At 39.5% G+C, this 16,336-nt stretch overlaps 1 protein-coding gene across 3 annotated transcripts in view; it reads right to left on the bottom strand.

Moving 5' to 3' along the window:
- Nucleotides 1-5,846: 5,846 nt before the first annotated feature.
- The window catches only part of LOC143026411 (regucalcin-like), a 34,604-nt gene continuing 24,114 nt past the window's right edge, over nucleotides 5,847-16,336 (bottom strand). For all 3 annotated transcript variants that reach the window (XM_076186728.1, XM_076186727.1, XM_076186729.1), the window contains 5 exons: nucleotides 10,871-11,013; nucleotides 7,826-7,923; nucleotides 7,621-7,735; nucleotides 7,265-7,380; nucleotides 5,847-6,769 (listed from right to left, as the gene is read on the bottom strand). In XM_076186728.1, the coding sequence (XP_076042843.1) occupies nucleotides 6,497-6,769; nucleotides 7,265-7,380; nucleotides 7,621-7,735; nucleotides 7,826-7,923; nucleotides 10,871-11,013 (745 nt within the window). In that variant the 3' untranslated portion in view covers nucleotides 5,847-6,496. The remainder of the gene's footprint in view (nucleotides 6,770-7,264; nucleotides 7,381-7,620; nucleotides 7,736-7,825; nucleotides 7,924-10,870; nucleotides 11,014-16,336) is intronic.

The raw sequence follows: 16,336 nt of genomic DNA, 5'->3' as shown, positions 1-16,336 counted from the left end.
TATCAGTCATTGTCCAAGTAATTATCTTTGTTATAGATACCAAGGGAGGAGGGAAAGTCAAGCGATCTAGTCACACGGCTCGAGTTGTTTGGGGCGACTGGAAACCGGAAGAGAAAGTTGATTTCTCCCATGAAAGTGTTAGAATCATATCGTTGTGATTTTGAATTTCATACGGTAAACATTTTGTACTGGAGAGTGCTACTCCTCCATTCCTAAAATTGTGGTATCCTGTATACTGAATACATCTATTTGTGTAAGGTTGTGAAGCATTTTTTAACCTACGTACTGTCTTGTAAATATTGTGATATACTCCAAATATTGTTTACGTAAACATTTCTTAATATTTTGTAAGTGCATGTATATATTTTGTAAATATTGGGATATACTGTAAACACTGTTTTTGTATTTACTTATCTGGTGTTGCAATAAAAATCTATGCATAAAGCCCTAATCTAGCATGAAACGAAAAACCGCACCATACAAAAAAAAAAAAAAAAAAAAAAAAACTGCTCAGGGTCAAGGTCAGGGTCCTTCCGTGGGGGGGAAGGAATTTGTCCTGGGGCGCCACATTTAGTGGGGGGTCGGCAATTCCAGTTTGGACATGCCGCCCACAAGGCTGACAAAATAACTATAATAAAAAAGTCAGAGGAACCCTGAATATTTTACCGTAATATACGAATTTTGCGTTAGAATCAACAGAATATGAAATATTTTTCCCTTGTCCTTTCTGCAATAGGGACATTAAATATATTTTTTTTTAAATCCGTTTGATCATTTCGCAAGCCAAGTTAAAACAGGCTGTAGGGGATGGTGGAGATGGGAAGTAGTGATGAGGGAAGGAGGGGGGGGGGCGTCACTTAGAACTTTGCCGGGGGGCGGCACAAGCATGTAGGGTCAAGGTACTTTTTGCTCGATACAATTATCACTCAACTATTATCGTTCATCGATGATCGTCAAACAATTGTCTAGAACACTAATTCTTTGCTTTTGAATGGGGCTGTTTTGCTTGGAGCAGCAGAGTACGAGGCTGATCAATTTAACCGAACCTACCAACGCGTTTACCCAAATAGAATGCCAGGTATTGTGAGCGTCACCGGCTTGGCTGTGGTAAGTAGTCACACCGAGCAAAACATACCTTACGCAGATAAAAAGCCAAATGTTGCGAGAAACGGATCCGTGCACAGAATATGGACAACAGAAAAGATATCAACACACACAGTAGTTTATACGAATCACGCTCAACTATGCATCCAATCTGGCTTCCCACTACCGAGAATGTATACACATGCATCCGCGCGCGTTCGAGTGTCACTATGCATAATAAACCAAAAGTTTTCAGTTTGTGCAAGACAATACATTGCTGCATGCCAAGTCCCTGATATCCATCCCTCTAAGTTACCAGAAGAGGTTGGCTGACCGCATAGCAGACAACTATCTAGGATGCAACACTTCACCCCATACTATACAACACAATGTAGAAGAGTCAAGAAGACTCCATTGTACACAATCACGAACGTCTACAACACCATGTACAGCTACACAGAAAACTATCGTTAGTAGGGGTGTCGAAACATTCGCGAATGAACATAACCTTATGATACCGAAGGGTTGGTATTTCTGGGGTTCGAATTGTTCGAATTCCTTCTGAATGAATATGAATCGAATAATAGTTCCGGAGTTCATATGGATTCACTATGACATGATAATCTTATTTCCGATAGAGACTTCAACTTGTCTCAAATTGTTTCGTTGTTTTGTGTCAAAATGATTAGCGTGATTTACTAACGATAGTTTTCTGTGCAGCTGTACACGAGGAATTTCTGGGAAAATTCTGTTCCAGCTGTAGTGTTTCACAGGGAGACAGGTCTTTTTGTCCAGACAGTCTAATGAACGACAACAACAACAGACCCGAGGCAGTAGTTTTAGTGCAGATGAATTATACTGAATTGCTGTACCAAGCGAAAAGTTCATGTAGTACCATATACAGCTCCCTATAGGTTGATATAAGTAAACGTCTGCAATTACTTTCAGGTTGTTACCCTCAGAGAATGTGTGACCTTGAGTCTGATCTTTCAAGGTTGTACAAGGCCAAGGTCTTTATTATTCATGGCAAGTGAAAACTCATATTCGGGTTCTTTCTATGATGCCAATGGTAAATATCTCTGCAATAGTTTTCGGGTTAACGCCTAATAAGTTATGCCACCTTGAATTTGACCTTTCAAATTTACCCAAGGTCAAAGGATTACAAAAGAAGAGCATGTCGACAGGAAACCTTTTGGCCCATAACTAGGTCTGACGAGGGAAAAAAGTAGATGAATGAATAAAAGTTATTAGGTAATGACAAATAATAAACAAAAATAATTATAACAAATAAAAAAATAAAGACAAGAATAAAATAAATGTGAAACATATAGCATATCGGGTGCTACTAATAGTGTGAGGTCTACGTGAGGACCTCCCGTTAGCACTATAGCGTGAGGTCTACATTTTCATACATTTAATTTAGTGATAAACACATATTTTGTACATATCCTAGGAATGACTTAGATAACTGGATTTCTAATTGCATGCATATTAAAGGAAGAAATGTAAAAATAAATAAACGTGTTATCATATATTTCCATACATTTATTCTAGCGATACACACTTCGTACATCTTCTAAGAATGACACACATAGGTTAGGTCAGGTCAGGTCACGTATTTTATGTATTTGGGCAGACCTCAGACTGCAACTGGGTAGGCGACTTATGGCGGTAGACCTCACGCTATATGTCGCTTAGATGCTATCTAAATGAATCTTAAAACTTCGACAAACTACTACATTGCACTACCTCTGCAGGAAGTTTATTCCATTCATTTACTAAACTGTTGGCAAAGTTGTTTCTACCCTCTTCCAAATTAGATTACTTCCTGATAGTTTGAGAGCGTTATTTCTTGTTTGATTCGCATTCAATGTGAAAATTTCATCACATTTGATGTCAATTCCCTTTGGAATCTTAAAGACCTGTATCAAATCACCCAGTCAACATTTTTTTTTTCATAAGGAAAATAGATTCATATGTTTTAGTCAATTTTCGTATGATTTATTTCTGATATTAAGAATCAGTTTTGTGGCTCACCATTGTACATTTTCCAATCTGTCAGTTTTTAATGAGATTTGGTAACCATACAGATACAGCATATTCCAAATGTGGACAAACTGATGATTTATATAGCTTGTTAATGACAGATGGACTTTTAACATCAAGATTGCACAATCAGTCCTAGAAACTTATTTGGCTTCTTTGAGGTGGAAATACACTGCTTAGATGACTTAAGATCATCACTGATACTTACGCCAAGATCCTTTTCACTAGCCAGTTTTGTTAACAAATTTCCATATAACTTGTAATTGTACTTAGTTATTTTTACCTACGTGCATAACCTTATAGTTTCATGTGTTAAATTTCATTAGCCACTTTTCAGACCATTGCTATAGTTTACCTAAATCTTCTTGAATAACTTATTGGTTTAAGTGATCATTTGCCATTACACAGAGTTTTATATCATCAGCTAATCTAGAGACAAAATATTTCAGTCTGTGGTCTATATCAATTATACTATGAATAGGAGTGGCCCAAGAATGGAACCCTGAGGAACTCTACTCATAACATTTTTCCATCTAGAAGTCTTGCTATTTAGAACAACTCTCTGTTTATGATCATTTAACCACTAATTCCTAATTCAGCAAGTAGTCTTTTATGCATGATGGTATCAAAAGCCTTCGCAAAGTCCTGATATATTAAATCTATTTCTTTTGTCATAATTTGAGATGACTGTCCTTTTTGCAATTGTGATATATATATATATATATATATAACCAAGAAATCTGAAAATAATTTACACAATATGAAATAAGTTGGACAATGTTTTTGAGAACTTTAGCCAAAAACAAAACAGTCATCACATTTTCATATTATCCCAATAATTTAATCCTTTAATAGGCTGTTCTAGGGACCATTTCCTACCTTTCATGAAAATATCAGGTCCCTTGATCCAGTCCTTTTGCTATAATATTGCTAAGAATGAAACTTGAACAATAACATTATCTAGCCTTGAAACTGTTGTCAGATACCATGATTAAGCTCACCAGTCTCTTGAAAGAGAGCACTAAGGCAACTGGTTGATTGATTAATATCAGCACCCTTACATGGTCACTAATATTGATGTGTAATTCATACTGCACAATCATGTGAATTGTACATAGTATTGAAGAAATATAAAAAGGTATAATAGCACATTGTGTTAATATCCTTTGTGCAGTGGCCACTTCAGTTGCTTTTCAATTTTTTCTTTCTAATATTCACCAAGTTGAAAGTAAGTCTAAAAGGAGGGAAGCTGGAGGAAGTGGATAGTTTCAGGTATTTGGAGTTGCAAGTGGCAGGAAAGGGAGGAGTGGTGGAGGTAAATCGTACACTGAGAAAAACAAGTAAATGCTTTTGGGGATTAAAAACTTTTATGAGAAATAGGCATCTGGGAATGGATGCATGGATGCAAAGAGGAGATTGTATGAAGGGGTGCTTGTGCTGACGGCACTGTATGGAGCAGGCTTAGAATTTAAGTGAGACAGAGAAGAAAAGTTTAAATGGGATTGAGATGAAATGTTTGAAAAGTATGGTAGGGGTTACTAGGTTGGATAGAGTGAGAAACAAGGTAAGAAGGAGAGCGGGAGTGAAAAAGTTGGCAGATAGAGCTGGTGGAAGATTTCTGGGATGGTTTGGACACGTGGAAAGAATGAGTGATGAAAGACTATTAAGAAAGGTGTGGGAGGCAGAGGTGAATGGAGTGAACATCGGGACAACCAAGGATGAGATGGATGGATGGGGTGAAGGGGCATTAAACATGAGGGGAATGTCTGTTGAGCAATGAGGGGAGAAGACAGGATATAGGGATGAGTGGAGAGTGACTGTATAGATCAGTGGTTCTTAACCTTTTTTGGCAGCGACCCAAAATTTTGCACAAATCAAGCATCGCGACCCAAGCCTACATAGATATACGAATTGTCTTTATAAGTAATATGATTAAAATAAATTAAATTTTCTGCTTTGGAGTTTTTATTTAATCATGGTCTGCTTAGGATCCTAAAACTAGGCATCATGTATTTTAATTATTACAGTATATAATTATAATATATTTGTAGTGGGAAAATAATTATTTTCTGCAAACCCTTAGCGACCCAATAAAATGGCTTGGCGACCCAAATTTGGGTCGCGACCCAGGGGTTAAGAACCACTGGTATAGATGATACTGTTATGCAAGGAACGGGGGGGTAGGGGATGCTTATGTGTGAATGATACTATATTCTGACACAGCCCAAAGGGATTTCTCCCATCTTTTTTTCTGCATGAAGGGATGGAGAGGAGGGGTCATTGATTGAGTGAAGTGGCCTTGGTGTGGATATACTGTGTCTTGCTACATTGCTTGACCCAGGGCAGTGGTTGGGATACATGGATGGCCCATCATCCATGAGGAGCTAAAATGAGAGGGGGAAAGGGTGGTAGATGGGAGTGGAATGGGTGAGAGTAGGTACGTGCCTTTGACTTGGCTACCTCCCTTACAAGGAGGAAAAAGCTCTTGGTATCTATAGATTGAATTTTCACTGTGTATAGTGTACTGTGTAGAAAGACAGCAATAAATAAGAACAATTGTCTTGAACAGTTGTGGATATGTACTGATGGATGAGGTAAAATTGTGTAAAAGAGGTACTGTGTTAGACAGTTCACCTGTCTACGGCTTTGGTGGTAACTCGCTGGCACTTCCAGCTTCTTCAATCATGTACTTTTGGGAAACACAACATAAATTCATATTCAAGCCAATTTTTATTATATTCACTGATTAGGAAAAGCATTCCCATGTCTTTATTGATGGACAGATGGGATTAAAATTGCAGCATCTTGACAAAATCTGGGTAGGTATATGCAAGACTAAATCTCATATGTCACGGCGAACCGTGACCAAATGAAAAAAAAACCTTGACACATATACAGTGCTCAATGATGGTCACACAAACTGACATGCACAATACATTGATTAACTATTATATTTTTGTCAGAGATACAAACAATTTTATTGGATACATGAACAAGGAAATATTCATAAACACTGAACAAAGGCTATCCTTTTCAAGAACTCTAAAGAGGAACAGGACTATAATAACCAGCTAGTTCAGGAATGACTCCAATTATAGGTCTGCATGATAAACAACTCTACACACATCTAGCCTCCAGGAAGATGACAATCTACCTAAGGTGAAAAGACATATCCTTTTAGTTACCACTTACCAAATTGTCATGTTTCCTAAAGAGCAGTTGCTCAATGGAGCCTCAGCCAGTCACTTTGTGAATAATTAAATGTTTTGTATCCCAGTTATAAGAGAAAGAGTAACTAACATATTAAACAGCATAAAGATTTTTCTTATAGTCTAAATTGAGTACCTAAGCTTGAGAAACTGTGGCCTCATTTCCCACCTTCTGCCATCTTTGCTTTAAGAACATTCAAGTCTGCTTTAAATTTTGGGGAAGGTTGACCCCTGACTCCAAGGCCTGTGATGGCAAAGGTCGCTCCTGCCTCAGGCTGCGCTTTCAGTTCCTCAGCACTAAGTCCCTTTTGTGCTGATGTGACATAGAGGACATCATAGTTAGGTCCTCCCCAACAAACAGATGTGATATTCTTGCAAGGCATGGCCACTGTGCGCACCACCCGGCCTTCCTTCGGGTCAATGCAGATCACCTGTTGGAAGAAGTCATCATATCAAACTTGGACTTGGACAAATAAGCCCATTAGTATGGTGCTGCTTCTTGCATTGCAAAACTGTCCCCATAATGAAACTACATACATACATATTGTATATCAAAAGCTTTTTCCCCCTTACAAGGGAGGTAGCCAAAAAACAAAGGCATAAAATTCACTCCCACCCATTCCATCACCACATACTCCACTTCCATTCACCCTCCTTCCTCCCTCTTATCTTGGCTCCTCCTGGTTGATGGGTCATCCCTGCATCTCACCCACTGCCTTGAGTCAGTCATAATTCTAATCAGTTCCTAACATGGCTATGATAAAGTCACATATACCATGGCTACACATTTCAAGACTACATGCTACAATCATCGATAAATTGTAATGCAATTACATGTATGCAACCAAAATTAAGGCCACAAGAATAAAAATGCACCTGAATTCTTCATCCTATGTACTTAATCATCTTGTTGTTAATATCTTTACCTTTTGTCCATAGAAATTGGCTACCCATAGGTTCCCATCAGTGTCAATTGTCATGCCATCAGGGGTATCCTTGCCCCAGCCCTGGGTCTTGTAGTCAAGGAGCACACGGCGATTTTCTGAAGATGGAGAAAAGAAAAGAAAAGAAGAAGAATTTTTTTTAATCAAAACTGAATGTCATTTACTCAGTGTTAGTACTGAGAGGTTTAGTTCTTATTTGCAATCTAATTCATACAGACAATTAATTAATGCAGCATTAAGCAAAGTAGGAGAGTGTACTAATACAGGAAAATGTAAACATATATGTAGCCATCATATCCTGAATAAAATGTGATCATTACATAAAATTCTACACTCACTTATCTCTCCAGTTTCATGATTATAATCAAAGACATAAACAGAACCTGCATACGAGTCATTGTAGTAGAAAAGTGTGAGGTCTATCGACCAAGTCAACCCATTTGAGATTGAGATCTAAGGAAGATAGAAAGAGACGTTAATTCAGGCTTAAAACTAGCATTTCTTTGTTGTTGCATGTTATCATTTATCTACCCATATGAGTACCTTGTCTGTACAGGTTGTTGTCTTCAGGTCAGGGTCAATTCGGTACAGTGCACCCTTATGAAGATCGATGATGTCAGGTTCACGTTCACGTATTATACCTGGAAAAACAAAGAAAATAAGTCATACATGAACACTGCATTGTAATTACCTTACCATACATACATATACCAAGGCTTTTCCCCCTTACAAGGGAGGTAGCCAAAAAGAAAAAGGCATAAAAACCATTCCCACCCATTCCATCCTTAAATGCACTCCACTCCCCTCCACCCTCCCTCTTATCTTGGCACCTCCTTGATGACGAGTCATCCCTGCACCTTGTCCACTGCCCTGAGTCAAAGGCAGTGTCGCAAGATACAGCACATCCACAGCAAGGCCACTTCATTAAATTGGCGACCCCCACCTCTCTGTCCCCCCCTGCAGAAAAGGAAAAGACAGGGAGAAATCCCTTCGGGCTGTGTCAAATTTTTCTCATGTATATTACCTCACCCCCCAGCCCCCCACCCATTCCACCCCATGCATCACTACATCATCCATATACAACCATTCTCCATTCACCCCTGTCTTCTGTCCTCTCCCGTCCTTCCTCAACAGACATTTCCCTCTTCCCCAAAGTCCCCTTCACCCCATCCATCCATCTCATCCTAGGACGCCCCCTCATGTTCACTCCCTCCACATCTGCATTCCATACCTTTACTAGTCCTTATTCATTCATTCTTTCCATGTGTCCAAACCATCCTAATACTCTTTCATCAACCCTATCTCCCAAATCCCTTACCACCCCTGTTCTCCTCACCTCCTCATTCCTCACTCTATCCAGCCTAGTAACCCACATCATACTTCTCAGACACCTCATCTCAAACACATTCAAACTCCTTCTCTCTTTCTCTCTTATGTTCCATGTTTCTGCCCCATACAGTACTGTTGGCACTATCACTCCTTCATGCAGTCTCCTCTTAGCCTCCATTCCCAAATGTCTATTCCTCATTACACTTTTTAGTCCACCAAGGCATTTACTCGCTTCTCTCAATCTACATTCTACCTCCACCTCCACTCCACCCTTTCCTGCCACATTTGCACCCAAGTATCTAAAGCTATCCACTTCCTCCAGTAGCTCTCCCTTAATCCTCACTTCCAGCCTGCTGCCACTTTCACCCCTTGTACATCTCATCACCTTACTTTAACCACATTTACCTTCAACTTTCTTCTATCACACACTCTCCCAAACTCTGTCACTAACTTCCTCAATCCCTACTCTGATCCTGCTACAAGTGCAGTGTTGTCCGCAATCAACAGCTGGCTCACCTCCCACTTTTCTCTATTTTCTTTAAACATCTCCAATTCCTGACTCACCACCCTTGCATTTACCTCTTGCACCACCCCATCCATGTACAAGTTGAACAGCCAGGGCGACATAACACATCCCTGATGAAGTACCACTTTTACCTCGAACCACTCACTCTCTCCATTTCTAATCATGACACATGCTCTACTACTCTCATAAAAACTCTTGACTGCTCCTAGAAGCTTTCCTCCTATCCTGTATATCTGCAAAACCTCCCACAGTGCCTTCCTGTCTACCCTGTCATAAGCCTTTTCCAGATCCATAAAAGCCCAAAAGACATCCTCACCTTTTCCTATAGCTTTCTCACATATCTGTCTTACCACAAAAATCTGATCTACACAACCCCTACCTGTCCTAAATCCACACTGTTCCTCACCAATTACTCCCTCTGTTCCTCTCCTAATCCTCTCAATCAAGATCCTCCCATAAGCCTTCCCAATTACACTTAACAAGCTAATCCCTCTGAAACTACTACACTCACACTTGTCCCCTTTTCCTTTGTAAAGTGGAACTATAAAGGCACTCCTCCAGTCCTCCAGCACTCTACCCTCTCTCCAGTAAACATTAAATAACCTCACCAGCCAGTCCACCATCACTGTACCTCCTTTTTTTTTAGACATTTTGCATGGCATCCATCCAGACCAGGTGCCTTACCTGCTCTCATCATCTTAACAACTGCCTTCACTTCATCCTTCCTTATTTCTCCTCCATTTTCCTCACTCATCACCTTACCATAGAAATGTAAATACTTAAAACACTTATGCATCAGTTAACATACCGTACATACACACACATTAATTTCTAAAATAAATTGGAATGAAAAATAGTTTAGGAAGAGAAGTACAAGTATAAACAAATTCTTAGCAAAGACTGATAAATGGAGACACAACCATGACCTCACAAATAAAATTATGGAGAGTATGACATGCTACATCAATATGTTTGCAGGTGACACAAAGACCATGTGGAAAATAAAATATAAAGAAGGCGGAAAGTTCTTACAAAAAAAGAAAAAGATCAAGACATATTTAGATTTAAACTCATGTATTGTTTGAGTTTGGGCTATATTACCTATGCTATTCAAAAAATTTATGCATCTATGTGGAAAACTGTATTTCTTCACGTCCTTAAGACATGTGGCCTTTCTTAATTTGTTCCCATGACCTCTTAAAGCCTTCTCATCTTTAATCAGTTCCCTTCTATCAATGCAATCTATCCCCTCTAGTGACCTTAATTTAAACCCTAATCATATCATCTCTTTCTCATCGATCTTTCAAAGTTGGCAGACCCAGTGCTTTTGGTCTTTCTTCATATGGTTTATCTGCCAGGCTAGAGACCAGTTTAGTTACTGCCCTTTGTGTTCTCTTGATCTTCCTCATACCATTCATTCTCTGTGGGGACCATACCACTGACACATATTCCAGTCTTGGATGGATCAGGGTTTTGATGATGTGTGTGATTTTTCTTAATTGACTAGCCTTAACAAAATCATTGACTCCCAAAGCTCCTCTTTCCATGTGAAATTAGTTTAACCATGAGACACAGGAAATAAAGCAGTCTGTCTCTCATCCCCCTAACCTGCTTTGACTTTCTCTCCATTCATCCCTCTGCTCTTTCTTGTGTTCTTATTTCCTTCATGGCACTCAGTAATCCAAATGGCCCTCCCCTCTAACATTATCCCCTTCCTGCTCAGTGCAACTCACCAGCCCACAGGCGTCCTTTTGCATCACATTTGCCATCATTGAAATAATTTATTGGGCTGTGGGCATCAAAGTGAAGGAGAACTTTTGGTTTCACAGAGTGCTGGTCAGGGTCACTGGGCTTCCACTCTATTACAGCGATGGACCTGGAAACGCAAGAGTTGGATTACAAAGGTTCCTTTATTTGTAACTCCCCATATGGTGGATTGACTGTACAAATTTTATACAGGCAATATTATTAGGGTTTTAGTGACATCCCCACAGACTAATCTCGCAGCAGTCTTCAAAAAATAATATCGATCACTTTTAATATCTTGTATCAATAATTTTTATTTTATTTTCTTTTTTTTTAACCTTTCTGTTAGCACCTCAGCCTGATAATGTCCCCAAGGATAAAAGAGCTGATTATTGCCAATAGAAGAGATATTCTGTTACTGAAAACTTATGCATTATCAGTGATTCACCTATCAGAATGAAAACCAGTATGACGGTACATTTTTCTCTTCATAAACAGCTATGGCATAGACCAAGGGAAGATAAATGCCATCTCTATAACACAGAGACTATAAACTTCAAAAGAAAAAAATATAATATATAAAATATTATCTACCAGATAAGTATGGATATTTTTTTGTAGTTATATACATAGTTAATTAGTAATTATATCCCTATGGAATGATAGTGATCAGCATTCTTTCCCAGGTGATTAACTTTCAACCATTTAAAAAAAAAAAAAAAAAAAAAAAAAAAAAATCCTGCATGACATGTCTATAAGGATGTCAATAAAGTCCATAATATTGACAGCATAAAATTTATGCATCCAATACTATACCAGGTTTATAAATTATATAATTCACATCCTAAAATAGTAACATTACTAAGAGAGGAAAAATGTACTTAAGATTTATTATATCATCCTTATTATTATAATTTCTGCTGGTGCAAGAACCTGATGGAGGTGTTATATTTACAAAGAAAATAAAATTGCTGAACATAAGAATGAAGGAGACTGCAAGAGACCATAAGGCCTACACTAAGCAGTTCCATATCCATTACCACCTATCATCCCCATCCATAAAATTATCTATGGGAATATTATATTTTAATATCATATTGGGGAAACCTTTTCAAATTTAAAAAAAAATCTTACTGGAAAGATAAAATCAACGAATATTATATATAATTCTACAAACATGTAATCAGATTCTTTAACTTGAAACTGAAGTTGTCCAATAGCTCCTAATCTACACATTCCATAGGAAGAAAAATAATATTTCCAATGCAAAAAAGAAATAAGTATAAAATGTGTGGTTCTATTCCTGTGTTCGCAAACATTTTTCACTTCTTTTTTGCATTTGAATATTCTATTTTTTCTATGGAATGGTTACATGAGGTTAGGTTATGGTAAAATTTTAGAATAATGCATACATTGAGCATGAAATTTACATTGTACAATTGCTTCTAACCTAACATGAACTTGGGGGAGTGTATTAAGTCCTATTTTCTTTTGCATTTATATTAGTGAACTAACCCCTTTGTTGAAATATCATGGAGTTCATTTGAAATTATTCACCAATGATAAATCTCTTTGAAATTGTGGAATAACGGAAACTAGACATCATGAGAGAAGTTCAAGGGTCTGAATGAATACAAAGCAATGAAAATGAAATGATGGCAAACCATTGCTTAATAGTTGAGAAGAGAAATTATTCAAGTACACTTGGAATATCCAATTTGAGAATATTTGGGACTATGGAAGTCCCTCTCCTTTCCCCGAAACAAACCTCGTACGCCTAGACCTCCTCCTCCTCCTCCTCCCTGCTCTCCCCGCGCCAAGTCTCCTCCTCCATCTCCTCCCTCCTTCCTATCCTTCTCCTTCCGATCTTATTTCCTTCTCTTTCCTATCCTTCCGATTTTATTCCCGAACTTTTAACCACCCTGACTTTAATGCGCCTCGTGATTAAGGCAGAAAGGATAAATCTGGCACAGAGAAAAAAATCTGAGTGGGGCCGAAGTGTTATTGCGAGTGAGTAAACGTGATTAAGTGTCCCCAGCTCAAGAGCTTGTAATCGGCGCCGTAAATAGTGCATACACGTGAAAATTTACGACATGGCGCCAGGGATGACCGGTATGCTTTTAACCAAGGTCTAAGTAAACAGGTCTAACCGCTGTATCAGTTCTGCGCAGCTTCTGACGTAGTTTGGATGCGTCCATTTTCTCTTTGTGATACACTGAAGAAAACTGTGAAACGCCAAGGAAGACAGGAACTATAATATTTTATATATTATATATATATATATATATATATATATATATATTATATCATATATATTATATATTCATATATATAGACAGGAACTATAATATTTTATATATATTTATATATATATATTATATAATATTTGTCAGAATATAACTAATTGAGTGGAGCGGTGCGAGCGAAGGCGACGTCATTTTCGTACGACGGACCAACTTCAACTGACAGCTATAGGACCCGCTAACCCCACTTTGAACAGCCAGGTGACGTTCACGGGCTCGCTGCGCCAACTCCCTCGAAATTCGGTCGGAAGTGGTTAGACCTTATATTCTTAGATCTTGCTTTTAGCCCTGCTGGAAGCGCTCTTGCTGATCAACGAAGCTGCAAGTGGTCAACCTACATACATTGCAGTAGGCATTCCTGGTTACCCTCCGCTCCTCTCTAACACTGGGGTGAGAGACAGAAGCTCTTAAGATCTCTCTTAACCACCATACTCTGTGTCAGTTCCTTCCCCCGCCTACCCCAACAACAGAAGTCAGAAAATGGCGTCGGGTTCGATTAGCCAAGCATAGGGGAAGTTCTCATATAACACCGAAGAGAAAAACCAACACTTCCAAGCTTCTGGTGTCCTACGCCCTCCTCCTCTGTGGGGATGTACATCCCTGTCCTGGACCAACTGCAACCAGAGTCCCACAACACCCATGTGTAAGCTGTCTAAAAGGAGTCCGTCGCAATAGCAGAGCCATCAGCTGCAAATCATGTGGGAAATGGACTCACATCAAGTGCTGTGGAATATCTCTCGAGACCTACAATGCTGCCTTGGTGAATGAGGACATTCTCCGCTTCACTTGCATTGGGTGTACACTCAATGAACTACCAGGAGCCCCCTTGTCCGACGGTGAGGTTGACCCTTCACCTGTTAACCCCGATCGCTGTGCCTTCCCCCAGTCAACACCCGGGGGTGATTTCAGCTGCTTCAACAAGCGGGGCCTCCACTTCGTGCACTTAAATGCCAGAAGCCTTCTACCTAAGATAGACGAATTCCGACTACTTGCGCGGCGAACCAAGGCAGCAGTCATCGGCGTCACCGAAACTTGGCTAGACAGTACCAAGGTCTAAGTAGACCTTGGACAGTACCATCTCCGACTCGGAAATTGCGATTCCGGGTTATAGTGTTGTGCGTAATGATAGAAAGAGGACCGGAGGAGGGGTATGTACTTACATATGTAACGACTTAGCATTCAACCCCCGTACAGACCTTATGAGTAACGATGGGCTCGAAGCTGTGTGGATAGAAATATTGTTACCCAAATCGCATCCCATCTTATGCGGGGTCTGTTACAGACCACCAAAACAGATGTCCTTCTATAGCGCATTAGAATCCACCTGTTTCAATCGAGTCAATATGCATGACCTAGAAATTATTATCCTAGGTGACTTTAATACGAATCTGGCAAGTACAAATAATAACCTTATTAAGGCAATGAGAAACTTGCTAATATCTCATGGCCTGACACAACTGATTGACGAGCCCACTAGAATAACAGGCACATCTAGGTCCATCATAGATCTTATCCTGGTCTCCGATCGTAACAAGATAACGCAGTCTGGTGCTTGTGATTATGGTCTTAGTGACCACAAGCTCATATATTGTACTAGGAAAGCTAGGAAGACGATTTTCAACAAGCACAACACAGTGAAGCTTCGTTCCATGAAGCATTACTCACGAGAACAGTTTGTAGATGAACTGGGTAGGACAGACTGGTCGCCAGTTCTAAATTGTACCGATGTTCATAAGGCTTGGTCTAATTTTAAGTACACATTTCTTACTATTATAGATAGAGTAGCGCCTCTCAAAGAGATAAGAATAAAACAGAGGACGGAGCCATGGATGACTAATGAAATACTGGGTTTAATTAGAGATAGAGACAGATTTATTGCCAGATTTAGGAAAAGTGGAAATCAGGAGGACTATAATGGCTTTCTGTACTATAGGAATCAGGTGAATTATTGGAAGGACAAAGCCAAAGCTGATTATTGTACTAAGATGGTGCACCAGAACAAACACGATCCAAGGAAGCTTTGGCAAACACTGAAGACCCTAGAAGTTCACACCAAGCCTAGTAAAAAAGTAGACAGGATAGGACTCTTGATAAACGGTGAGCTCAACTCTGATAGGAACACCATAGCCAATCACTTCAACACCTTTTTCACAACCATTGCCACAAAATTAGTTAAATCCCTCCCTACAGGTTCTGGGAAGTTTGGGCTGAGGTACGTTCAGGAGTATTATAAGGACAAGTCCTCAAAGTGTTTCAAACTGCATAAGACCACTCAAAAAGAAGTGTTTAAATTACTGGTTAGCATAAGTGCCAATAAGGCTACAGGGTTAGATGACATTCCTGCGAGGTTTGTTAAGGATGGAGCCTCAATTATTACTCCCCCAATAACCCACATAATAAATTTGTCTATTGGTTCAGGATTTATCCCAAGCGACATGAAAAGGGCTCGGGTGACACCTCTACAAGAAAAACGCAAAAACTGAGGCAGGTAACTACAGGCCTGTTTCAATTCTAGGTATTATTTCGAAGGTCTTGGAACGTACCGTATACAACCAGTTAGATACCTACCTCAGGGAACGTAATCTACTATACGGTATGCAATCTGGTTTTAGAACGAACTACTCAACAGACACCAGCTTAATATACCTTTACGATCTGATAAAACAGGAATGCGACAGAGGTAATTACACGGGCTTAGTCTTGTTGGATCTTCAAAAGGCATTTGATACAGTGGACCATGATATTCTATTAAAAAAACTTCAGGCATTAGGAGTGGCGAATATTGGCTGGTTCAAGTCCTACCTTACAGGTCGCAATCAACTAGTACAGGTAAATGAAGCCCGCTCAGATGACAGAGAGATAACTTGTGGTGTACCACAAGGTTCAATTCTAGGACCGCTGCTGTTCCTGATCTATATTAACGACATGCCAGGTGCGGTGAACTGTAAGTTACTGCTATTTGCAGACGACTCCGCTCTAATTGTCTCAGGTAGGGACCCGGTTGAAGTAGAGGAGAAACTGAGTGTCGAACTGTCATCGGTCCAGGACTGGCTCATAGATAATAGGCTGTCCTTACACCTCGGTAAAACGGAAAGTATTGTCTTCGCATCCAAACCCAACCTCAGGAAACGCAGCGATGTACAGGTCAGA

This window comes from Oratosquilla oratoria, chromosome 6 (genome assembly GCF_046742065.1).
Source record: "Oratosquilla oratoria isolate Oo_2021 chromosome 6, ASM4674206v1, whole genome shotgun sequence".
NCBI lineage: Eukaryota > Metazoa > Arthropoda > Malacostraca > Stomatopoda > Squillidae > Oratosquilla > Oratosquilla oratoria.
The sequence above is the reverse complement of the archived record's forward strand: the minus strand, read 5'-3'. Positions and strand labels throughout refer to the sequence as shown.